This window comes from Monodelphis domestica, chromosome 7 (genome assembly GCF_027887165.1).
Source record: "Monodelphis domestica isolate mMonDom1 chromosome 7, mMonDom1.pri, whole genome shotgun sequence".
Taxonomy (NCBI): domain Eukaryota; kingdom Metazoa; phylum Chordata; class Mammalia; order Didelphimorphia; family Didelphidae; genus Monodelphis; species Monodelphis domestica.
The window spans coordinates 263,255,920-263,282,536 of record NC_077233.1 but is presented as its reverse complement, the minus strand read 5'-3'; the positions used below and the strand labels follow the sequence as shown (position 1 = coordinate 263,282,536).

The 26,617-nt window shown below is 38.0% G+C and overlaps 1 protein-coding gene across 1 annotated transcript in view; it reads right to left on the bottom strand.

The window, feature by feature from the left end:
• Positions 1-9,212: 9,212 nt before the first annotated feature.
• Positions 9,213-26,617, bottom strand: part of PAX5 (paired box 5) — a 344,811-nt gene continuing 327,406 nt past the window's right edge. Inside the window, exon 10 of the mRNA XM_007497998.3 lies at positions 9,213-10,361. Coding sequence (XP_007498060.1) covers positions 10,285-10,361 — 77 coding nt within the window. The 3' untranslated portion in view covers positions 9,213-10,284. The remainder of the gene's footprint in view (positions 10,362-26,617) is intronic.

The following is a 26,617-nucleotide window of genomic DNA, read 5'->3' as shown; positions in this document are numbered from 1 at the left end:
GCCTTGGGATTGGTCCATTGGACCAATGTGAACTTGTGGAGAAGAAACACAATTAAGAAGTAGCAAAAACTCAGTAGGAAGTAGAGAGAAAGAAGAATGATCCTGAAGGGAGAGGTGGGGCAATAGTTCTCTGTAAGCCAGGCTTCATCTTGGTGGAATATAATGATGAATATGTTCTCATTTCTGACAATGATCAACTTGAGGATTGACGCAGTATCTCCACAGAAGACCCAGGGAAACTTCTCTCGTATTATTCACGCAAAACTCAGTGCTCTTATGTGGTCCTGTAACACAAAGAAACTTATCCTTTATGTGGAATATTCTAGTTATAAGATTTTATGGGGGACAAAATTATCCTTGCCAACCCGAATAAAGTACCCTTTGTGTTCATCAAATGGTTAAATCGCATACACTGTTATGTAGCTGACGCCATTGAACAATGGTAAGCAAAGACAAAGAAGTCATGCTCAGGAGATGGCAGTGTAGGAGAATGGGATTTGGGATGGTGATGTATTTTATACTACTTTTCAGTTGATGCTTATTTGATATCAAAATGTGTTTCTGTTTCTATTTCAAATAAGAAAGTTCTCATTCTCTTTATTGTTCCTTTTCTCATTATTATATAAAGTTATGTGATAAATCCTTGGAGTAACCAGGTGGCACGATGAATAAAGTGCTAAACCTGGAGTCAGGAAGATTCATCTTCTAAAGTTCAAATCTGGCCTGAGACACTTACTTACTAGTGGTCCTAAACAAGTCACTTAATCACTTAACCCTGCTTACCTCAGTTTCCTCATCTGTTAAATGAGTTAGAGAAGGAAATGAACACACTAAATGGGGTCATGAAGAGTCAGATAAGACTGAAATGACTGAACAACAACAAATGATAAATCCAGTATTCAGTAGGTAGGGAATCTGAGCACAATTTTGAATGATTTTGAATCCCAAACTATGTAGATGTTCATTGCTGTAATTTTGGGTACTGTTTCAGTGATTGAAATAAGAATATTTAGTCTACTTGACCAGTATTAGATGGCTGATCCATTAAAATCAAGGTCTTTTTGCTCTTAAAAATTGTGTGTGTGTGTGTGTAGGGGGGAAGAATTAAAAAAGTAAAAGGCAATCAAATACTTTGAACTTAAAAAATTACTTTTATTTTAGGAACCAATAAAATTATGGCAAATATTTACAAATAATTATCTCACATAAAGGTTACATAAAATCAATTGTTCACAAGTAACAGCCACTCTCATGAAGACACACAGATATTGAAACTACGCCAATCTTATTGCATGTTTCTTCTACTAATCTAAAAGAAAGGTGTTGCAGTCAACCATTTAACTTAGAATAAAGTCACGAATTCCAGTACTGACAAGAAATAAATGAAAAAGAAAAAAGAAAAAGAAAAAATAAGAGGAAAAAAAAGCCACCCCTATTTGTCCCACAATGCAACCCCCCACCCCCATCCCCACAATCCCCACCCACCCCATCCCTCCTCACCCACAAAAGAAAAATATGTTCCACATCTTTGGCAAATTGGCACTGCTGTAATTACATTCAAATATTATTACACACAAAAGCAACACACAACACTAAGAAAAAAACCACCAAATTTCAAGTCAGTTCTTTTCTACTAGAAAAAAAGAATACAAAACATACACATTTTAAAGAAGCATTGTTTTTAATCTGTTGGAGACAGTTGTCTCCTATTTTCAAAGGCAATTCAATTGTGTTTCTATAATATTTTTTGTTGTTGAGTTTTTGTATTTTTTTGTATTTTTTTTGTATTTTTGTTTTTTTACAAGTAAGCTTCTATGCAGGCATCACAAACTTTGGCGGATACAATAGATATGTGTTTTTTTTTTCTTTGAAGCTGGAAGTTCCTAAGACAAAGTGAACCGTCTCTAAGAAAGGAAAAAAGAAGACTCACATTTTCCTGGCAAAATGAGCTCCATTTGCAACAAAATGCATTTCTGTAAATCCAGAATGTACAAAGGCCACTAGAAAGTGAAAGAAACAAAAACCAACCAAACAAACCAGGACAGTGTCTTCCAATACAAGGCTGAGCAAAGCGAAAGCAAGATTTCAATCTCCCACTGCCCAGTTTTTGGGCTGAGACTCACACATACAAGGATCACGTGGGAGAATCCAAAGAGGCAGCAGGCTCTGCCAGAAAGGTACATTCAAGGTGGAAACAGGAAAAAGCGTATCATTGTACATGTCCAAGGAAGGGTCCTGCCAGCCATCTCCTATCAGGTTCCATTCATGGAATCCTACTCAGTGTATCTTTTCAGAGAAGAATTAGTCTGAGGAGCCAAAGCAAAAATTTAGTAAGTGGGCCAGCAAAGAAGAAACTCTTTGAGTTTCTAGTTTCAAACATGCCTTGGATGGTGTGTATTATTTTGTGTTCGTTATGCCAAGTTATATTAACTCAAAGGGTAAAGTGATACTAAACGGCTTTGATCTTTTTGTGCTACATTTTTAAATGGACATGGAGTTTATTTTTTTTTTAGCTTTATAGCAATTAATTGGCTATTGATTGGCTGGAATGTTCAACTTTCCACTTCCCCAAATACAATAAAATAGTTTCATTAAAATGTATTCATGCTTGAAAATAAGAGAGCCATTAAATGGTTTCCTTTCTGTTCCACTCCAAGGGAAATGCACAGTTTGTAAATCAAAAATCTATCATATGAAATCATTCATTCTTAATGGTACTTTCAGGAGAAGATGAGGGACATGGCAGAAAGTGTGGCAATTATTTCAACAAGAGAGACCCAATATTCTGTGGCCACAGCCTTTAACACACAGCACCGATTCACCCTTCTAAGGCACCTGATTTCAAATGGTATTAATGGACCAGATGCTTGCATTTTATGCATGGGGGAGAGTGGTATCACGACCTCTTTCCCCTTCCTCTCTGCCATCATAGCTTTGTATTCAGTTTCAATGTCCTAATGTTTCTCACTTTGTCATAAGATTTTATTCTACTGTGTTGTGCATGTTCCCTAATAATCAGGCACTTAAGAAAGCAGTCATCAAAAGTAGTAAGATGGAATAATGCCTTTTCTCTCTTATATACCCACACGTCCACATCCAAATACACACAGATAAATATGTTGCCCGAGATCTATCCATTTCTCTAATTAATTTGGAGAGAAACCATACTAGTCACTTCAAATTTTCATTGGAGTCGCAGTTGGGATATAGGCTCATTAGAAATTAGGAAAGAAAGAAAGAAAACATTAACTCATTCAGAAAGAAGATATTTTTGCATCTTTCTTCCAACTACAATTCATCTCAAGTGAAATCTGACCTCAACGATAACAAATCACTTCAAACTTAATCATATTGTGTGTGTGTGTGCGTGTGTGTCTGTGTGTGCCTTTGACTTGTGACTCCAGCGTTTTCATATGGCAGGATTTTTAGGAGACTGAAGTTGACTGAACTCCTCAGGGCTCATAGCTTCAATTCATTCCTCTGCACATTAACCCCCGTGGGAAGTGAATCCGTGAAACGCTCGCCAAGCCTTGCAAGCCTGGATGACAGTGGGAGAGCACTAGGGATCAATATTGCAGCTTCATCATGAATATGCAGAAGGAAAACCTCAGGTACTAAGGACAACAGTCTGAAGTACCAGTGGTGATAGGTGTACATATCACAGGCTAAAAGTCATGGCCTAACTGTCTAACTTTCCAATTATTCATTTTCTAGATTTAAAAAAAAATGCACTTTTGCTTCAAAATCTCCAAGGCAGATCAAAATGTGCAAAATAAAATAAATTCACAATGACTATTGGGGGGGCGGGGGATGGAGATGTGCACCTGGGAAATCTGAAGTTCTGGCCTTATCAACCAATGACACATCTAAGTCAACTGGACCTGCCTCTTTACAAAGGTTATGATAGGGTTGGTCCTGCCAAGTCCCCTCAAGTAGTCCAAGAACCCATTTCCCTCAGAAAGTCCAATGTGTCCACCATATTTTCATACTAAGTCTATGATCACAAGCATTGCCTCATGAATGGTTTATTTGTAAGATATTTGATTTGGATATTCCATGCATTGTGAAAATTTTCTGTAACATGTTCCTCAAAGATTATAAGCAAATTGTGAGTAAAATGTCATACAGAAAATGTTTAGACCTGTCACATACCAGAAAATGTATAACAAAAGTATACGTATTTTGCTAAAAGGAGTTTCCTCTTTGTGTTTATCTTTTATCTAGGCTTATGAATGTTTTCTTTTTCTCTAAATCTTCAAAGGCTTGAGTGTTTTCCTCCCTTGAACTGATGAGCTTCTTCTGGTTTCCTTACGTGCCTCTATTTGGCTCTTCAGAAACTAATTTTGTTTGGGTTTTCCCAATTTATTAGGGAGTTTGCAGGATACCTTCTGACTTCAGCACCCTGGGGTTCCCTGCCTGATGATACTTGTGGTGCCTAGAATCTATCTCGACTCTAGAAAGGTTGGGAAAAATGAATTCAGATGAATAAGCCTATCAGACAGAAAGCCAATGAAAGATGAAGATTCTGGTTCAGGAGAATAAAGCAGTGGGAATGGCTGGATGAAACCTCAAAAGAATTGGATATCCTTGAGATAAGCATCCAAACACTGCAGGGCTTATCAGAATTGGTCCGAGTCTCCAAAACTTCTGAAGCTCCCTTCTCTCCCATGGGACAGGAATCAACACCCTCCAAATCCCAAAGCACTACTCCTTCCTGACTGGCATGCTTCCTCTGACTTTCTCTTTACAAAGTTTAGAGCCTAACTTGGGACTATTGGTTTAGAGGATAATATGTATTCTCTTTAAGTTTTGTGTTCTATACTCATGGTGCCTTGAGACAGGAATTTTAGGGTTGAGTCAAAAGGGGCTTTAGGGACCATCTAATCCAGGATTTGTGAACTTAAAAAAATATGTTGATGCCTGCATTTCAGTACAATTTCTTTCCTTTATGACCCTATACATTTTATGCATTTAAAACATGGTTTTGAAAAAAGGAGTCCATAGACTTCACCAAACTGCCAAAGGGATGAAGGACACAAAGGTTAAGAATCCCTGGACTAGTTGAATCCCACTCATAATTTCCCACTAGGAAATGGAGGACAAGAGACGTGATAGTTATGTAGTTAATAAATAATAGAGCAGGAAGCATTGATTCCAGATCCAGCTCTTACTATACAAGGGGTTGCAGAGTATAGATTTGTATCACCACACTTAGAAAAGCAGGGTTCAGGATGAAAGGGCTAAGACTGGAAGGAGTGAACCCTTTGGATTAATAAAGATTTCCTTTGAAACAAAGTCTTGAATTGGAACTTGGGTTTTTGGAGGTCCATAGAATTTAAGTTCAGAATACCTAGCAAATATGTGTGCCAGCCAAATGACTTGGCATCCTTTCATGCTTTGAATTTACTAGGCAAAACACTTCTAGAGTTCTCCTTATTTGGGGGGACTTTCCTAGTTTCAGGGAGAATCAGCCTGCTGGAGGGAACTAGAAGAAAACTAGACCCAGCTCTTATCTCTGATAAACACTGGCTATGTGATCATGGGTAAGTCAGCTTAGCCACTAAACAACTCTCTAAGATTGTAAGTTATATGAATTGTTGATCATGCTGTATTGATCTGCTGAATTTCCTACACATGAGGAGAAGAGATCCCCATCTCAGTGAAATCAGAGGTCCAGATCTGCTCCATTACCCCCCCCAAAGATAATTAAGAATAGGACCCTTGACATCATTAATTCCATAAATAATCATTGATTTAAATGTATCAAACAGGACTTTGATATACAGCAAGAAAGAATAGGTACACATTTTTATGTGCTTTCTATTGCAATGAGAAAAAAAGATATGTGCTTTCTATGTGCATAGGCCTATCCCAGACATGCCTGGTTTTAGTTTTTGTTAGTTTATAGTTGATTGATGCAAAATGTAGTCATACAACACAATTAGCCTGAGCTACTGCCCAGTATAACCACATATTCTGTAATAATTTACAAGCAAGGGATAATGTTGTATTCTACTGACTGAAGCTGACATGGCAAAAGCATCCATGAGTGACTGGCCACCTGTCCATTACCAAGTTAATAATGCACATGAAGAGGAGGGTTTCTTCCTATAGTCCTCATAAACATGGCTTTGATTACTATCTTCCCACCACGTATTCAGGAGTCCCAAAATGTGCCATCTGCTGTCATGTGGAACAAGGTAGGCAAGTTTCCTCACTTTATTTATACCCTAGTAGTGGCACATTGCATAGATAACATTCCTGAATATATTTTGTATGTAAGCATATTGACATCTGTGGGATGGATCTTAATAATAGCGATGGCACCCGTCTTCTTCATATTGTTGATATCACCAAAGTAGTTTGTAGCTTTACCTCAATGGTGAATTAACCCAATTTTATATTGACCAAGTCAAATTTTTTGAACGCTATAATGGCCATGCATTCAGCTATCTAAATTGGTCAGGTCAATAAAAAGAAATAAATATTTAAAGACTGGTTATTCATATCACCTTAAATGCCTAATTGAATGGACCCATCTACCTAATCAATAGCTTGGTCAGAGCAGTTGAATGGAAGAATGGAATGCTCGCCAAATAGAATGACATGACCTCTGTGTTTAGTTTACCTACATATGCTTCCTCTGATTGAAATTGGCAACTTCAGTGCCATGTTTTTCTAATTTCTGAATTATGCCAACAATTCATACATAGCACTTATGAAAGGACAATATACCCGACTCCTATGAAATGAATAAGATGCTTGCCTTGTCGGGGCACCATTACTGATTCCAGCTTCTCTCAGTGCAGTGACCTTGTCCCTTCAGTTGAGATCATAAGACTGATCATAAATAATGAGATTTTTATAGCAGAGAAATTAACACCCCTAAGCTGATCCATTTACTTGCCTCTGTGGAGACTCTTCATAAACTTTAAAATTATATATAAACATATCATTTGCTTTATAAATGACTTTGATTTCAAACTCTGTGACCTGACCAGTGTTCCACAGTAAAGGTCCTGCTTAACAAATATGTATATTGCAGGTAAACTCAAATAACTTAGATTTGAAATCTGTATTGATTCCGAGTCTCATCTATCTCTTTCTGTCCTTGACTCCAAGAATCTAGTCTTCTATGCTCCTGGGATGGTGGAAGAAAATAGTGTCAGCCCAATGTGAAAGCGAAGACATGGGAATACACAGTGGAACTATCCCTTGATTGGACTAAGTTGAATTCTTTTTTTTTTCTTTGTAGCACTGACTCAAATTTCAATAGAGGAATCTTCTCCCTTTATACCTCATACCTCATATTTTAGCATCTGATCCTAGCCTGCCTTGCATTTTTCTCCAAGTAGTCCATGCAGATGTTTTTCTGTCTAGCTAGATCGGGGCAGGGTCTATCTAATATTTCTTTCTTTGTTTGATCTCTCCTTCCCTACATCAGTGTCTACTATAGTACCAGGTACATAGAAGTTCCTCAAAAAGTACTTATTGAATGAATTAATAAATGAACTCACAGATCCTAATTTGTCTTGCATTTAAGTAGGCAAGGTTTCACTGTACCAAAAAATTAAATCAGAATGCAATGAGGCTCCATTTTCAGAAACTCAGTAAGCCCTTTTAGAAGCAATAAGTAAGGGTTTGAGCTGATAACTGTCACCCACATACCTGTTCACATAATAGGCCCTTCATCATGCCATACCAAGTACTCTTTGTCCCTTCATTTTTGCTGTGCTTGGTTGCCCAGAATACCCTTTCACCTTTCTTTGCCTATCTAAATCCTAGTCATCTTTCATGACCTGACTTAAGTCCCCCAACCTTACTGATGCCTTCTTTGCTCTCCCCAGTCTACAGTGATTTCTCCTATGTCTGACTCCTCCAGCACTCATCGCCTATACCTCATATTTTAGCATCTGATCCTAGCCTGCCTTGCATTTTTCTCCAAGTAGTCCATGCAGATGTTTTTCTGTCTAGCTAGATCGGGGCAGGGTCTATCTAATATTTCTTTCTTTGTTTGATCTCTCCTTCCCTACATCAGTGTCTACTATAGTACCAGGTACATAGAAGTTCCTCAAAAAGTACTTATTGAATGAATTAATAAATGAACTCACAGATCCTAATTTGTCTTGCATTTAGCAGGGGCAAGAAACACATTTGTTCATTTTATCAAACATTCTGATGGCGTTGTCCAAGATGATACTACTCTAATTGACAATTGAATAAAGCAAATTGAACTGACTGTAGCTGGGGGTGGGGTGAGGAGAGGGAGGGAAATATGTACAGATTACATGATTTAAGAGCACCTATGCTGATTGGAAACATGCTTTAGCTAATCCTCTGAGTGCAAGTCTCTGATCACATCACTTCCCTCATCAAACACATCGAGTGACTCAATATTATCTACCAAGTAAAGTCTGGCATTCAAGACTCCCATTTGATCCCAGTTCTTCTAGCCCTATCTCATACCATCTGTATTCATGTACTTCACAGTCCAGACAATTTGTACCATTCTTCAACCTCTTCTTGCCCTTTCTCACTTTTCTGCATTGGCTCACACTATCTCTTAGCCCTGAAATGGATTCCTTCTTCCACCACAACCCCATCTCCACTTGTTGAAACCCTTCCCTTTCTTCAAGGTCCAGCTCAGATACCATGAAGAACCTTCCCTGGGGAAATCTCTCTCCCTCCTTGAATCTCACAGAACTTTGTTTGGACCTTGCCTACACATTGATCATAATCTAATTTGTATTTTATTTATATATGTACATGCCTTATCTCCCCAAGAAGGTTATAAATTCCTTGAGGGTAGGGATTGTGTCTTATTTATTGTTGTATCTCCAACACCTAGCCCAGTGCCCCTGCACAGATTAGGTGCTTAAAAATGTTTGTTGAATTGAATTATTGAAATATTTTTGAGCTACTCTTTTTTTTCCCCCTAAAAAGAATGGGATATTAAACAAAAAATCACTGCTGTGGGCTTGTTTTCTTGGGGGTGGGGTAGAGGTGGGGCAAAGCCTTATGACAATAATCTTATAATATTGGGGAAGATATCTTGGTTTCCAAAGAGTAACTAGGGAAATCACCAAAATTACGTTCTCCAAATTTCCGGGATGAAAATGTGATCTGTTATGTGTGATGAATAGTGGGACCAAGCCAAGGATGACTCAAGCTATTAACATGACAGCTCATCAGGCTGAGATTGTTTCCTTTCCTTTTTCTTTTAGAAAATCAGTGAGTTTTCACCTGCCTATTTAGATTTACATACAGCATGTCAGAAGCTGACTAAGAAATCCTTCCTTGAAGTTAGCACTGTTTGGAACTAGAAAAATGTATTTCCAGTGTACTCAGGATGGTTACAAAGAAAGATCAATTGATAGAAAGCTGCAAAATGTCACAACCTGCCCAGAGGTTTTACTTGTTCCATGTATTCTGTGTCTCTGGACAGCATGTTGTCCTACCCAAGGCCTCTCCTATGCGATACTGCACAAACAAACAAACCAAAAAAATCACTTCAGGCCAAAGGATGGCCACAAAGAAAATACCACCTGGTTGGCTCAAGGTCGGTTAAAGCTTACTGAATTCTGACTCAGTGCACCAGTTTCAAAATGCACTTGTCGATGCATTTTGAGCCCACCATGTGTAAAAAGCATTTACAGTGTATACTTAGCCACTCTCTTTGCAACACACACAAAAGTAAAGGGTTATTTACAATGATGCTGCTTTAAGCTGAGAAGAGCAATCTTTCTTGATCAACAAAGCCCAGGGCAAGTCAGGCAGATGATGCTGAGGTGCCCACCTCAGGGTCATCCAGGAGGGATGCTCTGCCCAAGAAGAGATTTGTTCTGCTCTTCCTCCAGTGTACCCTGGAAAACCAGAGATGACTGGCCTGGGGTCTACCATGTTGGTCGCTCCCAAGAACAGAATGTCCTGTGAACAGGGAGGAATGTCAGCATAACTGGTTTTCGGTTGGTTGGTTTTCTGAGACCCAGTCAACATGAGTAAAATCTCATTGATTTCCTCTTAGAAGCAAACAACAAAACCCAACAACAATGAGGGGGTGGGGAGGGGAAAAGCAAGAAAGCAAGAGAGAGGAAAAAAACCACCAACCCCACATCAGTTTGCCCCTTGTAAAGAATAACACTGCAGTTGAGTCTGTAGATCTTATTGGATATTTTCTTGTCCTTCCTTGTGCAGTTTGGTCAGCATGGTTATGTATCAGTGATTCAGACGCCATAGTCCTGAATGATATGTGTAGTAAGTGCTTGGATTTCTTGGCTCCTGGGGTCAGTGGCGGTCATACGCTGTGGCAGCTGCGGGGGGAGCCGCTCCTCTGGCAGCTGCACTGTAATAGTAAGGGGAACCTGCAAGAGAAAAGAGGTCCATGAGGATTGATTTCAAAAAAGTCAGACTCCAAGAAACAGGCAATATGTCATTCCAATCCTGGCCAAGTATCTATTGGCAGGAAAAGAACATGAGAAAAGTGGGGTAGTGAAGAGATGAGTGGACTCGGGGGCAAGGGTCTTGGATTTGTCATTAGCTAGCCATATGACCTTAGATAAGTTCCAAGCTTGCTAAGCTCCAGTTTCCTTTTCTATAAAATAATAAGACTAGCTTACTTTTACATGATGCTTTAAGATTGGCAAAATGCTTTTCATAGAATTCATTAATGCATATTGCTAATGCATTTCATTGCAATAGAACACAAGCTTCTAGAATGTAAGGATTGTTTCATCTTTGAAGTCCTAGCACCTTGCACTGGTGCATAGTTGGTGCTTCAGATATACATCAGTTGAAGGCATGAAATTTGCTGCCATATGTCATTTGGTCCATAGCTGGCTCTAGCAGAAGTGAAAATTCCTACTTTGTCAGGAAGGGATTTTCCAGAAAATTGAAAACTTGAAATGTATCTCTGAGGGAACAAATTTTTCACATTGATTGTCTATACCAGGGGTTAAATTGACTCAGTGGATAGGAAATCAGATCTTAAGATAGGAGGTCTTGGCTTCAAATCTGACCTCAGCTATTTCTTCATTTTATGACTCTAGGTAAGTCACTTAACTCTAATTGCCTAGGCCCTACTGCTCTTCTGCCTTGGAACTGATATGTAGTATCAATTCTAAGACAGAAAGTAAGATTTTATTCAAAAAATGTAATGAGATAATTTGCAAAATAGATAAAATAAAACAAAACATAGATAATGTTACATTTTAAAACCAATTCAATATGTAGATTCATGATTGTTGATTCTCATTTCTATTTGAGTTTGACATCTCTGGTCTTCCTTCCTTCCTTCCTTCCTTCCTTCCTTCCTTCCTTCCTTCCTTCCTTCCTTCATCTCTTCTTTCCTCCCTCCCTCCCTCCCTCCCTCCCTCCCTCCCTTCTTCTCTTCCTTCCTTCCTTCCTTCCTTCCTTCCTTCCTTCCTTCCTTCCTTCCTTCCTTCCTTCCTTCCTTCCTTCCTTCCTTCCTTCCTTCCTTCCTTCCTTCCTTCCTTCCTTCCTTCCTTCCTCTTCTTTTCTCCCTCCCTCCCTCCCTCACTCCCTTCTTCTCTTCCTTCCTTCCTCCCTCCCTTCCTTCTTTCCTTCCCTGGGCTTCTAACTCTCAGTTGGAGCTCTTTATATTCCATTTTGCTGTCTTCCATCTTCCTCTTCACTCACACACTTGATTCAGTATCAATAGACAAAGGCTTTATAAAGAGGGTAGAATTTTATGCATCCACCAGGCCATGCTATACTATTAACCTGGAAGCCTATGTGAGGGAGGCCTTTAAAATAAAATATAAGGTCCTTTTGTTACCTCTGTAATGAACACCTTTTGGATGAAGTCAAAAGCAACCTGTCTTAAATTGAATTTCACTCAGTAAAAGACAGTGCTTTAGCTAGTCTCCACTATTCCACTATCAGTCCACTTAATTCCACAGGCAGTAAATCAAACACTAACCAGATGAGCTTATCCATCAACATACAGGCGTTGCAAAGCTATCTCCTATCACAGAATACTCCACTGAGGGGAGTAATCTTAAGCCTCTTAATTCAATGATTTCATTCACTACAGTATTGGCTTTGTATCTTTGGAATCCTAGGGCACTTTTTTCTCCCTTCACTGAACTAAAAGCAATTTTAAAGATTGATTTTCTGATGTTAACTTTGGTTTCCTCCCCTGATGTCCCACCCTGGTGTTGCATCATGACACAGAAGCCAACCTGCATTGTCAAAATCTATGCCATCAGATTGCAAACTCTGGTAGAGACCACCAAACTAGAAAGACCTAGACTTTAAAGTCTTTCTTGAAATATGGAAAAATGGAAAGTGTTCTAGATATGGAGTCTGAGGATCTATGTTTGGAATCCACTTTTTGCCACTTATTACTGTCATCATGTGCCTTTGGGCAAGTCATTTAACCTCTTTGGGCCTTAGTTTCCTCATCTGTAAAATGAAGGATTGGGCTGGATGCCCTCTAAGGTACTTTACAATTCTAAATCCGTGATTCTATCATGATCCTTGATAAGTTTCAAAAGATTTGTCATTGGAAGATCAGCTACTGAATACATCTTGGACCAATGGGTAATGCTATTTGTGGCCTCAGAAACTAATGAATCTGTCTACTAGGAATTTTGCAGCTTGGTATTTGTATAAATGGGGGATTTCTTATACTGAGGAAATGAAGACTCTTCTAGAACATTTTAAAGTTTAATCTTCTTGATCCATAAACCAGCTTGATTTTAGTTGTTTGTTTGTTTGTTTTTGACCTGGACTATCAATACTGGATTTGAATGATTTCAGATATTTGTTTCAAATGTCTTTTAGAGGTATTAATTCAATCAGCTTTCTTTCACACATGCTATTTGCAAAAAAAAAGAAGAAGAAGCCCAATGTCTAACACTCAAATGTGAATAATAATTGCATAAACTTCCCTTTCCATAGAGCCCCAAAGGTAAAACCAACCCAAGACAGGCAGGGCACCTCTGTGTAATTCTTCCTTTTTCACTGCTGTAATATGAGACACTAAACCACTATTACCCCTTGATGACCATAATCACGATAATATTATGATAACAATAAAGGATTTGTACTATCTGTAAATGATTATAGCATTCTGGATCTCAAATTGAGGTTTTCTGTGCTGAAGAAAATGATCAAAGATGAATCTCATCGGTTTGGCTTTAGTGATATAGCAACCTGGCCTTTAGAGTCTGAAGATTTTGGGTTCAAATTCCAGATCTGTCATTTACTAACCTGTGTGACAATGGGTAAGTCACTTGGCCTCAGTTTCCTCATTCATAAAATGAGATAGTTGTATGAAATGATCTCTAATGACCTGTAAACTTCTAAATTCTATGACTTTGTTGAACAAATGCCTGCATGCATAAATGAATGTGTAAAATATACATATATATAAATATGTATATATCAATGTTGATATATATATGTATATATATATATATATACATATATATACATACACCGAGAGAGTTATAAAGAGAGAAAGACAGAGAGAGATAGACAGAGAGAGAGAGAGAGAGAGAGAGAGAGACAGAGAGAGAGAGAGAGCGAGAGAGAGAAAACAGTCACCTTTGTCTTAATAAGTGGATGAAGTGACAAAAACAGATGTTATTCTGGGCCTGATTCTGACCAGAAAAGAAGAAATAATTGCAAAAGTAAAAATGACAGGAACCATGGGAAGAAGTGACCCAAGTGATCTTAGAGTTTGTGATGGAGAAGGAAGGGACCTCTGGTGTACAATAGTCTGACACATCCTAGATTTTAGGGCCATAAATTTTAAAGAGCCCAGGAAAAGGATGTTGCTGTCTAACATTCTAATTTGAGTTCAAGAGGCAAGGGAGATACTCTCAAGGAAATTATTAAAGTCAATCCAGCAAACATTTTAAAGAGTCTGCTACATGTAGGGAACTAGGCTAAGTGTGAGAGATTTGAAGACACAAATTGAACAATCGCTGGTGACAAGAACCTTACAGCCTACTAAGAAGATACAATGTGTTCGTAGATAAAATTCTGGAGACATAAACATTTAATTCTCGTGAATATGAAAGAGGGGAAGGTATTTAAAGAGACAGACATGGAAGCTGAGGCAATTAGTCAACCAACCGAGAGACAGAAGCAGAGACTGGGAATTGAGGGCTGATGAAAAGGGATGTCATGACTGCATAAGAACAGAGATGGCACTAACACTTTGGGTACCCAGGTCAAACTTCGCAAAATGTGTCTAGGGCAAGCAACAGGAATTATGACCTCATCTCAACTGTTTAACATAAATCTGGCTGAATGGAGGGGAGAGAAACAGAGACATAAGATCTCACAGGGAAGACACAGAGACTGTCTTGGACACTGTGAGGTGGCTGATATGGAGATTAATACCCAGGGAAAGGGAAGAATGGGACCAGTTTGCAAAGGAGCTCATCTAAAGCTTGATTTCCAGAAGGAAGAAGTCTTGTATCTGGGGGCTTCCAATTTTAACTAAATATTTTTAAACCCCAGTTCTAAACCCAATTGTTTCTATGCTTCAGAAGGAATAGAAGTAATGTCAATGACCTGTAAACTTTAGCACACTGGGAAAAACTCCCATCACTCCACCTTAATTACAATCCTGTGTAAGAATGAAATGCTCAAAGCACCAAACCAGGTGGGTTGTGATTCACTAAGGACAAGAAAAAATGATTTTTCAAGCTTTGTTGAGGTAAGAAGATTAAAGAACAGAGAGCACCACCATATAGCAAAGACAGAGGAAGTAGAACTCTACACAGGTTATTTTGATTTTTTATGATATACTTATGAATAGTGAAGCGATGCTGAGTGATTTTTCCTACAAACAAGAGATTGACACCACTGAAAGATTAGAACTAGTTGGTTGAAAGACCAGAGTCCAACAATATTGATCAGTGGATAAGTGTCAACCTCCAGAAAGGTTATAGGACCAGAGGGGTCTGCCCTTGTTCTTGTCCTATTCTCCATTTTTTTAAACCAGGAAGGCATATGAAGACATAGATTATATGATTATAAAATCTGTAGCTATGACAAAAACCTGGCAAGGATTGTTAGCATGTTAGATGATGGAATCTAGATCCAAAAACATCTCAATAGGTTAGATCAGTGTAAGTCCAATGTAATATGATGATGAGAATAGATATAAAGACCTACATGTGGATAGTTTGCATTACAGATCAATGATCTCCATGGTTTGTTGATTACATATGCCATCAATAAAACATTATTTTAATATGTAACTCCAACCCTACTAAATGTGTATTTACTTATTTATACATTTTAGCTATTTGGGCATGCATGTGTGTGTGCATTGCCGTGTCAATAATAATCATAATATTGAATATACCAAAATAGGAATTAAAAAACAAGATAAAGATGGAATTATATTTGGTTTTAGTATTAATAAGGCTTTACCCAAGGTTATTGGGGAGTGGGGAGAGATATGATTAGACTTGTGCTTTAGACAAATCATTTTGGCAGCTGTTTGGAGGATGGAATAGTGAGGAGACATTTGAGGTAGGAAAACTAATATGAGGCTATTGCAATAATCCAAGCAAAAAGTGATGAAGGCCTGAATAAGGGCAGTATCTATGTAAGTAGATTAAGAAAATAGACTTGAGACACCATGGAAGGAGAAAACAAGAGGATTTAGCAACTGATTGAATTTAAGAATAAGAGAGAGTGAGGAGACAAGGATGGCTGAAAATGGCTGACTAGAAGGATTGTGGTACTCTCACCAGAAACAGAGACATTTGTAAGAGGGATGGATTTTTTGGGAAAAAAGGATAATGAAATGAAATTTGCCATGCAAACCACACAGCTCAGCAATGCCTGCTCATCCTATGAGACTCACTCTGTTCCACCCAAAATGAAATGATGAGGGTGTACCATTTCTGATGAATCACACAAAGCCACTATGTTGAGGGGCACCACAAATCCATGAAGTAATCTTGTGGATAGGGGGTAGGTAGGAAAGATGAGGGAAGGACCAGAGGGATGTTCCCAAAGGCTCTTGAAGAGTTGCTGCTATGAGTACTGCTACTCTGAAAAGCCAATGCCCAATCAGAAATGGTAGAGATGGAGAGATAAAGAGTAGGAGACAAGCAATTTGTTTATCTGAGCAAGACTGTGGCACCCCACTTCCCACCCTCTTGATTCATCACCTCCCCTTTAAGATGAGGTTCAGGATACAGCCTTCAATGAGTTCCATCCCCAACACACAAACACACACACACAATTACACCCTTTGGACAACACTACACTAGATGAATCAAAACCAGAGATAAATTTCACAGTTGAGAACACTGAGCTCCAATAAGAACAGATGAAGTTAGGGTGGGATGCAGCATCACTGTCGTCTGGCCACCTGCCAGGGATGCTGTAGGGGTGGGGATGGAGAAGGGATCCTGCATGGATGAAGAAGTTTAACTTGGTGATCTCTAATTCTCCATCTATTTCTCAGATTCTTTGGTTCCTTCTCTCTCATCCTTCCCATTAAAGACAAAGATGGGGAACCCCAAGTACCATGGTGCATGATGCTGAGGGAGAATATAGACTGTAATCTTTCTGACTTGGATTAAAAATTCCTTATTCTTAAAAAAAAGACAAAAATGACAGATGTATGAGGTAGGCAAGGTTGAAGGAGATATTGCAGGTCTTTTTTGGTTCTCCTCTGGTCAGTATAAGTCCCTTTCCTTATATGACAAAGAAAAATAAAAGTCAGAAAGGGGGTTGTGTTAAGTAATTTTCTTCTTATCCCCTGTTCTCCAGAAAATCAAATGGATATTTTCATTTTTATTTTCTTTCTTTCTTTCTTTCTTTCTTTCTTTCTTTCTTTCTTTCTTTCTTTCTTTCTTTCTTTCTTTCTTTCTTTCTTTCTTTCTTTCTTTCTTTCTTTCTTTCTTTCTTTCTTTCTTTCTTTCTTTCTTTCTTTCTTTCTTTCTTTCTTTCTTTCTTTCTTTCTTTCTTTCTTTCTTTCTTTCTTTCTTTCTTTCTTTCTTTCTTTCTCCTCACCTTCCATCTTAGAATTAACACTGTGTATTGGTTCCAAGGCAGAAGAAGTGGTAAGAGCTAGGCAATGGGGGTTAAGTGGCTTGCCTAGGGACACAGTGTCAGGAACTATCTGAGACCAGATGTGAATCTTTCTGCTCCCAGGCCTGGTTTTTAATCTGCCGAACTATCTATGTGGCCCTGAGATATATATTTTTTAAACATGTGTAGGTATTTGTTTTTGTGAATATGCATATATATATATATATTTAAAATCTTTGCTTTCTGTTTTAGAATTGATATAAATAGAGGCAATCAGTGGATTGAGAGCCAAGTCCAGATACAGGAGGTCTTGGGTTCAAATCTAGCCTCAGACACTTCCCGCTGTGTGACCCAGATCAAGTCACTTAATTCCCATTACCTAGCCTTCATGACTCTTCTGTCTTAGAACCAATACACAGTATTGATTCCAAGTCATAGGGTAAGGGTTTTGTTTTAAAGAATTGATACAAGTATTGTTTCCAAACAGTAAGAGATAGGCAATGGGGGTTATGACTTGCCCAGGGTCTCACAAGTAGAGAGTGTCAGAGGCCAGATTTCAACCTAGGACCTCCTATCTTTAGGCCTGGCTATGTATATATTTTACAAGGGATTTGTTTTGTGGTTGTTATTTTTTAATGGGATGGGAGGAAAAGAAAGATAGCTTTATTGATGAAAAAATTAGATTAATTTAAAAAGTAAATCAAAGTCAACCTATATATGCAGTATCCTTCTGATTTGATCTTCTCCCTCTTTCCTCCTCTTACATTTCTTTTAAGCCTCTACTCATTCCTTTCAATCATCAAATCCCAATGTCTCTCAGAACCTGACTAACAACTACACAATCTGAAGTGCTAGTTTTTTTTCCAATTCATATTTCTGTGGTGAAAAAATTTTAAAAAGTCTATTCTTTTATGTGAAAAATGAAAACATCACATCATCACACATTCCATCTTTCCCTCCACCATTCTACTCCCATCTAAAATAAACTTGTCCTTCCTTCTGTCATTTTTTCCTTCCTAATTCATATTATCATCAATTTATTCCTTGACACAGCCATTTCTGGCTCACACTTGTTCTCTAATCCTTTTATAGAAGCCCACAGAAGAGCTGATTCTAATCCTAATTGACTGGTTCCAAACCCTTTCACCTAGCATGAAGCCCGTGCCAATATTGTCAATCTCGTGACCCTGTCTCCTGGAACAACAGCTAGATAGCTCAGGTGTGTCCAGGAGGGAATCCTGTCAGACTCACTTACATTTCACAAGGTACACAAATCACCTGAGTTCAGAAGTGGGCACAGGGCATCAAACAAAATCTGCCGTGATCAGCATCGAGTGGGGAGTAATGAGGGGAAATGGTAAAGAAGTTATTACAACAAACCAGCATGAAATTGAATCATTTTTCTTCATTAGAAGGCGTTACCATTATCCACTTTTAGGATGTTTGGGTTAAGTCAGCCTTAAGCGGTCAGGCCAAGGAAATCAGGAGCAGAGTGAGCCCGTCTCTTTCTGCCCAGCGAGAGTTGGGTCTTTTTTGGAACAAATCCCAACAGCTTTTGTGCTTTGGGCATGCCGGCTGGCAGGAAACCACCAGTTCTTTTTCCCAAGCTCTAGAATCTTTCCTGTTTGGTTTTTCCCAGCGAGGCCATGCAATTTTCTGTGGGCTAACCTCCACAGCTCAAGGAGCAACGGGATAAAATCATAGGATTGTAGGATAATAAAACTGCAGGATCATCACTGACTAGCCACAAGGGACTTCAGGGGACACTTAGTTTAATCCTCTCCTATTACAGGATGAGGAAACTGAGGCATCACAAGGTGAAATGGCATACCCTAGGCCACATGGAAAGTAAGTCATAAAATTTGGGAAATTTAATCCAGTCCAAGTCAAATTGATGATTACATTCCTTTTATTGTTTTTTTTTCATTTTTGATCAGCTGTGTCTGCTCCCCCCCCCCCATTTTTAATTTAAAGAATTCATTTAGAATATTTTTCCATGGTTACATGATTCATGTTCTTCCCCTCCCCTCCTCGCTCCCCACTCCTGGAGTTGACAAGCATTTCCACTGGGTTTTACATGTGTCCTTGTTCAAAACCTGTTTCCATGTTATTCATATTTGCAATGGAATTTAGAGTCTACATCTCCAATCATATATCCCCATTGAGCCATGTGATCAGATGATTGCATTCCTAATCTGAGCTAGGCACTGAGGTATAATTGGGATACAAAGATTCCTTTCATAAGATCAGCAAAACAGTCCCTGCTTCAAGTGGCTTCCATTCTACTGCATGGATTGTTCAGTTTGCTGAAAACCATCATGGGAACATGGAAAGGGCACTGGTTTTTGCAATCTGAAGCTAATCTTATTACGAGTAATTCTAGTTAGCATTCATATAGCGCTTTAAAGTTTGCAAAGTGCTTTAGGAATATTATCTCATTTGATCCTCACAACACCGCTAAGAGATAGGTGCTGTTATTATTGTTTTTTAATTTAATTTAATTTTCCCCGATTACACGTAAAAGCAGTTTCCAACATTTTATTCATTCATTCATTCATTTATTTATTTATTCATTTATTCATTCATTCATTCATTCATTTATTTATTTATTCATTTATTTATTTATTTATTTATTTGTTTATTTGTTCATTTATTTATTTATTTATTTATTCATTTATTTGTTTGTTTATTATTTGTTTATTTATTTATTTGTTATTGTTATTATTATTTTTAAACTCTTACCTTCCATCTTGGAATCAGTACTGTGTATTGATTCCAAGGCAGAACAGTGGTAAGGGCTAGGCAATGGGAGTTAAGTGACTTGCCCAGGGTCACACAGCTGGGAAGTGTCTGAGGCCACATTTGAACCCAGGACCTCCTGTCTCTAGGCCTGACTCTCAATCCACTGAGCTACCCAGATGCCCCCAGTTTCCAACATTTTAGAAAGAATTTTGAGTCTTGAATTCTCTCCTTCCTTTCCTTCTCCTCCCTCCCCCTTCCTCAGCTAAGAAGGTAAATAATCTTATATAGATTTTACATATGCAATTATAGAAAACATTTTTCCATATTAATTCTCTTGTGGAAAGAAATGGAAACAAAATAAATTAAGAAGAAAGTAAAAAAATTGCTTTGATGTGGATTCAGATTCTATCAATTCTTTCTTTGGAAGTGGATGGCATTTTTGGATCACTGTATTGCTGAGAATAGCTATTATTCATAGATATTCATTATTCAGTATCACTGTCACTGTGTACATTGTTCTCCTGGTTCTGCTTACTTTAGTCTGCTTTAGTTCATAAAAGTCTCCTTAAGTTTTTTAATAAATGCTGTTATTATCCTTATTTTACAGATGTGGAAACTGATGTAAACAAGAGTTGAGTGACTTGTCCAGCATCACACAGCTAGTAAATATCTGAGGCTGGATTTGAACTCAGGTCTTCCTGACTCTCTACCTGCCTAAAAACTCATATTTATATAACACTTTACAAAACATTTTACAATTATTTATTCTATCTTCATAACAATCCTAAGAGGGAGGTACTTTCATCAACTCCATTTTATAGGTGAGCTTCATTAACCTGCCCCAAATTATAGTTAGTCGTATTGGAAGTACTCTGAAATACTCTACAAAGTGTCATTCAGTAAAGCATCCTATTGATAGAGATTGGCACTGGACCTGTAATTTCAGTGGTCTAAGTAACTCCCACGTGAGGAAACTTCCTCTACCTTTGCTGGTAGGCATCTTCTCTACAATGTTTCACCTTAGTGTTTCCTAGAACACAAATGGGTACTCGAGGTGGGACTTGAGTGCAAATCTTCCTGACTTCAGAACTCTATATACTATGCCATGTTGCTACAGCCTCAAGCTCTTATCATGAGGTTTATTCTGCAGCTCTCTTGGGTTGGGCATGGGGATGCCGCCGTGAGAGTACTGATGTTTGATATCTATTTGGTCCCAGGGCTATCAATGCAACCTCTCCAAAGTGTCTTCAAAAGCATGAGGACATCTGCTAGATTATGGCTCTTGGGAAGAATCCAGTGGTGCGATGTCTTATTTGCATAAACTTGAAAATATGGCATAGTAAAGCCAGAAGTGATAAATAAGAAGGCTGTGCATTGCCATTGCCACGATGCTCAAGGTTCTATACCCTACGTAAACAATTCTTGATTTCAAAGTCAACAGGTTTGAATTTCTCTAAAATTTAAAAATAATATCCAATAAAAGTGCTACTCACTGCCAGAGAAAGAACTGATGGAGTTTCAATGTACATCAAAACATATTGTTTTCCACTCAATTTTCATCAAGAGTTTTTTAAATGCTATTCCCAAATATGGGATATGTATTATATGATAGCACATGTACAACCTGTATCAAATTACTTATTGTCTGGGGGAATGGGGAAAGGAGGGAAAGAATTTAGAACTCAAAATGTATGTTAAAAATACTTTGATCTATAATTGGGGGGGGCAGTAAAATATTGCTAAAAATAATGTTCATTTCTTTTCACTAAAGGAGGGAAAGAAGGGAAGATTTATTTATTAAGTACATATTAATGTGCCAGGCATTGTGCTAAAATGCTTTATAAATATTCTCTTTGAGGCTGGAAACTTTTGAGTTTGAAAAAGCCTCAATTGATCAACTCTTCCATGGACAAAAGAATTTCACATCTTCATGTCCGTTCTCAGAAAAACAAATTGCTTACTATACTCCATGCTGCCTTTAGGATAAAGTCTGTATTCTATTGGATGGATCCCAAAGCCCTCTATCTTTTGGCTCTACTCATGAGTGTATTTTAACTTTATTATCCTTACTGTACCATACTTAACTAACACTTAAAGCTCTTCTGATTGGAATATGGCTCTATAAGTATATGTTTTATTGTATTGTATGTTAAGTAGTATTGTATATTAAGTCTGTGTCATGCATTCATGAAGTCCTTCATCCTTTTTATTTAAAAAAAATATTTATTGGGGGCAGCTGGGTAGCTCAGTGGATTGAGAATAAGGCCTAGAGATGGGAGGTCCTGGGTTCAAATCTGGCCTCAGACACTTCCCAGCTGTGTGACCCTGGGCAAGTCACTTGACCCCCATTGCCTAGCCCTTACCACTCTTCTGCCTTGGAGTCAATACACAGTATTGACTTCAAGACTGAAGGTAAGGGTTTTAAAAAAAAATTAAAAAAATAAAATAAAATATTTATTTTCTTTTGTTTTTATATTATCCAAATTTCCCCCCATTAAAATAAAAAAAAAGAAAAGGAGAAAAAATCAGAAAATCAGATTAATGCATCAAAAATTATCAAAATGTATATAATATACCATGCTCAAAGAACTCACATATCTTTAAGTCAGTAGGTGAAGACTTCTTTTAATATGTTCCCCCCCCCCCCAGGTCATCCTGGTTCTTTGTAATGTGGCAGCATTCATTTTTTTTCAGTATTTGTTTTTATTGTTTTATGCTTGTTATTTCCATTTACATCACTATAGTCATTAGTTACATTTTCCTGACTACTGATTTCACTTTACTATAATTCATACATTTCAATTCTTCTCTGAATTTATCATTTTTATTTCTTAAACTAATGCTCTTTTGCATTTATGTACCCCAATTATTTTAGCCATTTCTTGCTTAATGAACATCTATTTTGTTTCCAGGTCTTCACTACCTAAAAAATAACAGCTATAATTATTTTAGTGTTTATCGAGATTTATTTTAATTGATAAACTTCACAGGTTATAGGTCTAATAGCAAAATCTTTGGATATGAGGAGATGGACTTTCTGGCCATCTTATTTACTAAATTACAAATTGATTGCAAAATCATTGTAAATATTTATAGATTCACTTACAATGCATTAATATACATGCCTGTGGAACATCTCCAACATGTTTCTATCTTCAGCTAAATTCTCAAATTGTTGTTCTCATAACAGAAATTAACTATATTTATTTTGTTTGTTTATTTCTTTATATACATAGCGTTTTCTTATCTACAATAAGTAAATTCTTTGATTATAAGGACTATTATGACCTAGCACACTACAGAGGAAGCTGGTGGCACAATCGTTAGGGCAATGGGTCTGGAATCAGAAAGAACTGAATTCAAATTTAGTCCTAGACACATAATACCTGTGCGACCCTGGACAAGTTACTTAACTTCTATTTTCCTCAGTTTCCTCTTCTGTAAAATGAGAATAATTATAGCACCTACCTCTCAGAGTTATTCTATGGATCAAATGAGATAATATTAAAAAACACTTAGCACGATACCTGGCATCCAGTAGGCATTATATAAATGCATATTCCCTTCTTCTTCCCTGGCACATAATTGATGCTTAATGAACTCTTTAAAAAAACAACCCTTTATTTTCTTTCTTAGTATCAGTTCTAAGAGAGATGAGCAGCAAATGGGGGTAAGTGATTTGCTCAGGGTCACATAGCTAGAAAGTGTCTGTGGCCACATTTGAACCCGGGTCCTTCCAATTCTAGGCATGACACTCTATCCACTGTGTCACTTAGCTGCCACTTGATGAATGCTTACTAAATTAAATTGAACTGAATATTATCTAAAAATGGTTGGGCTAGAACCCGACATAATACTCCAAAAGTGATCCAACCCTAAAGAAATACTCAGCTGTAATTTGTCCAAAATTAGACACAATATCTCAAAGAAATCTGGACAGAACTGGAAACACAGTACCACAAATGTGCTTAAGAGTGGAAATGAATGCAGTATATTACAGTAGAGAGAGATCTGGATTTAGAGTCAGAGGACCTGGGTTCAAATCTGGTCTCTGCTATCTATTCTGTGGGACCTTTAACAAATCTCTTAACCTGTCTTGGCTCCAGTTTCTTCATCCGTAAAATAAGGAAGGTCCAAGTAAGACAGCTAGCTCTAAATCCAAAGAAACCTATATTAATTTTAAGCACAACTATCCATCTGGTCTGCCAGAATTATACCCAGCAATGTATGGAAGGAAAGAGACAACATTTTGCCAAAAGTGTCATTTCCTTGTGGAACTCTGGCTTAGGGAGATAATTTTCAGTTAAAGTCATTAAACAAACCAGTTCTCAGCTCCATTCATCCCTGAAAACAGGATAGTTTATGGAATGACTACTTATAGATCTTTAACTCCAGCTCCCTGGGAAGGCCATTTCTAATGGAGAATATTAAAATGGCTGAATAGCCTATTAGTCCCAAAGTGGTTTGTTTAAGGGAAAGAAACATGATGAGTCAAGTCTGCTGGTCCAGTTGCTTAGAGATCATTTCACACCGAAAAAGAGTCAAATAAAATCTTTTTAAAAGATAAAAATTTAAAATTCGCTACTGCAATTCACATATGTTAATAGCACAAATCTGGAAATATGCTAAAGCACTGTATTCATGATGCTTAGTTCCTTATTTCATCTATGCAAATTATACCACAAGATCTTAATTTTTCTGTCCGATATAAGGTCAAAGTAGGCTACGGTGCTTCAAATGGATTCTATTTACCCTTTATATCATGTCTATGGTGAGATCAGCATGAAGGACCATGTATAAATTGGACCCCAGTGAGATAGCTTTGGGAAGACAAGGAGAGCGATATTCTATAGAGAAAATAATCTGCTTCTGGCTTCAGTCACAAGCAACCGATTTGGAAAAGAATGATCTTGAGTTGAGTATCAGTCCCCTCAGAGTGTCTTTTCTTTGAATCCCTGGTGATTCTATTGTCTCAGTAACAAAGTAATTAAGCATCCAGGAAATTAACTCTTTTTTTCTCATTTGAGCTTTATTGGATTAATGTTATTACCATCATCATCATCACCATTATTTAAATGAAGAAACCTAAATGGCTACACTTATGTGATAAGAAGAAGTCCAACTTTGATGCTCACTGGATAGAGCTGACCTACCAGATACATCCAATGGCTGCTGGGTTTCCATTTAGGGATGACCCCAGGTTTATTGTGCAACTCCAAGGCGCTTACTCACCTACTGCCGTGCTATCCCTGATCCGCACAGATCTAGACTAGCAGTGTCAAACAAAAATAGAAACAGGTCCCTGCTGCTATGTAAACAACAAATTAACATGACCTGTGTAGTATTAAAACCTCCAATTAATATTGCCTCTTAGCATTATATTTTTATTTATTTTGTCAAACATTTCTCAATTACATTTTAATCTGGTTCTCACATACAAGGGAGTGTTATTGCCACATGCGGTCCACAGACCACCGCTTTGACACCTCTGGCTAGACCACAGGGTCTTTAGAGGGACTTTAACCATTGGGGAAAATTTGCTTCTAAATAAACCTTCCAGAAATGTCTCCTTACTGTCTCCATGGTATGATTAATTGACAGAGACTAACCAAGTTTGGGGCCCTAAGAAATTAGGCAAAGGTCCAAACTTTGGAAATAATGTTCTAGGTCTAAGGACAAAGATTGGAATGTGAATATCTCCCCCATCCCAGTAGACTAAATAGCTTAGGAAGTGGCACAGATGACTGGAAAGACAATCTTGAGAAAGAACATGTTTTTGTACCCATTTAACCATGAACTTGCTGAACCCCACATGTACTCATCCTCCCCCCATTCCTTCATTCCTGTGGTTTTTTCCTTTATAAACCCTTCCCCTATTCAATAAACTTGGGCTGGCAGTAGCTACCGATTCTGCAGTCCTTCTGACCCCAAAGATTCTAATCTGTCTGGCTTTCTGCTTCTTGTTCCTATCTGAGGAACTGAGCCTTTGGGGCTCTTCTCCCCCCCCCCCTTTCCTCTTAGGCTCTAACAATTAATCAGCATTCTAAGGACCACTGTTAAACTTAGCATATTTGGAGCTGTTAAGACCTCTCTTAGAACTCATAACATTCCCATCATCTCTAAGATTTCCCTGTCCTCAAGCAGGCTTCTGCGATCTCTGGAAGTTGAACAGATCTAGACCAGATTTTGTAATGCTCATAGCAAGTATTATAAGAGAGAGTCTTATTGGTCTATCTCTGTCTCTCCATTAGCACGTGATAACTGAATGATTGGAAAGGGGAGAGAAATACTGCCTTGGAGAGCATCTTCACTAAGCATCTTTGTTGAGAGAGAATAAACCACTCTGTACTGCTCCTCCTGCCTTTTCCTCTCACTCTTCTTTCCCTCTGTTCCTAGTTTTCTCTTCCTCACTTTTTCTATTTCTCCTCCTCCCCATGATGACCAAAGTAGATTGTTTTGGGGGGTGGGGAGAGAGGAGAAAGGAGGGAATGGCCACCACTGGGGCACATGAACACAGGAGAAATATGGCACTTTAGTAAGAGTGCTTGACTTTGGGGGTCAGGCGATCTGGGTTTGAGTCTCACGTTTGACTTTTTCTGGATTCTAGACAATTCACAACCTTTCTAAAGCTCAATTTTCTCATGTATAAATTGAAGAATTGTTCTACCAATTGTTTTGTAGGGTCCTTGCAAGGAAGGCCTGAAGGTGTAAAACTGTGCATTATGATGATGGTCAAGGTTGGGACAGTTGATCACTATAAAAGGCAGATGGTCAGGATTGGAACACACAACCAGAATTTGTTTAAAACTGGTTCAGGTCTTCTTTTTCCAATTGAAGTTCTCTC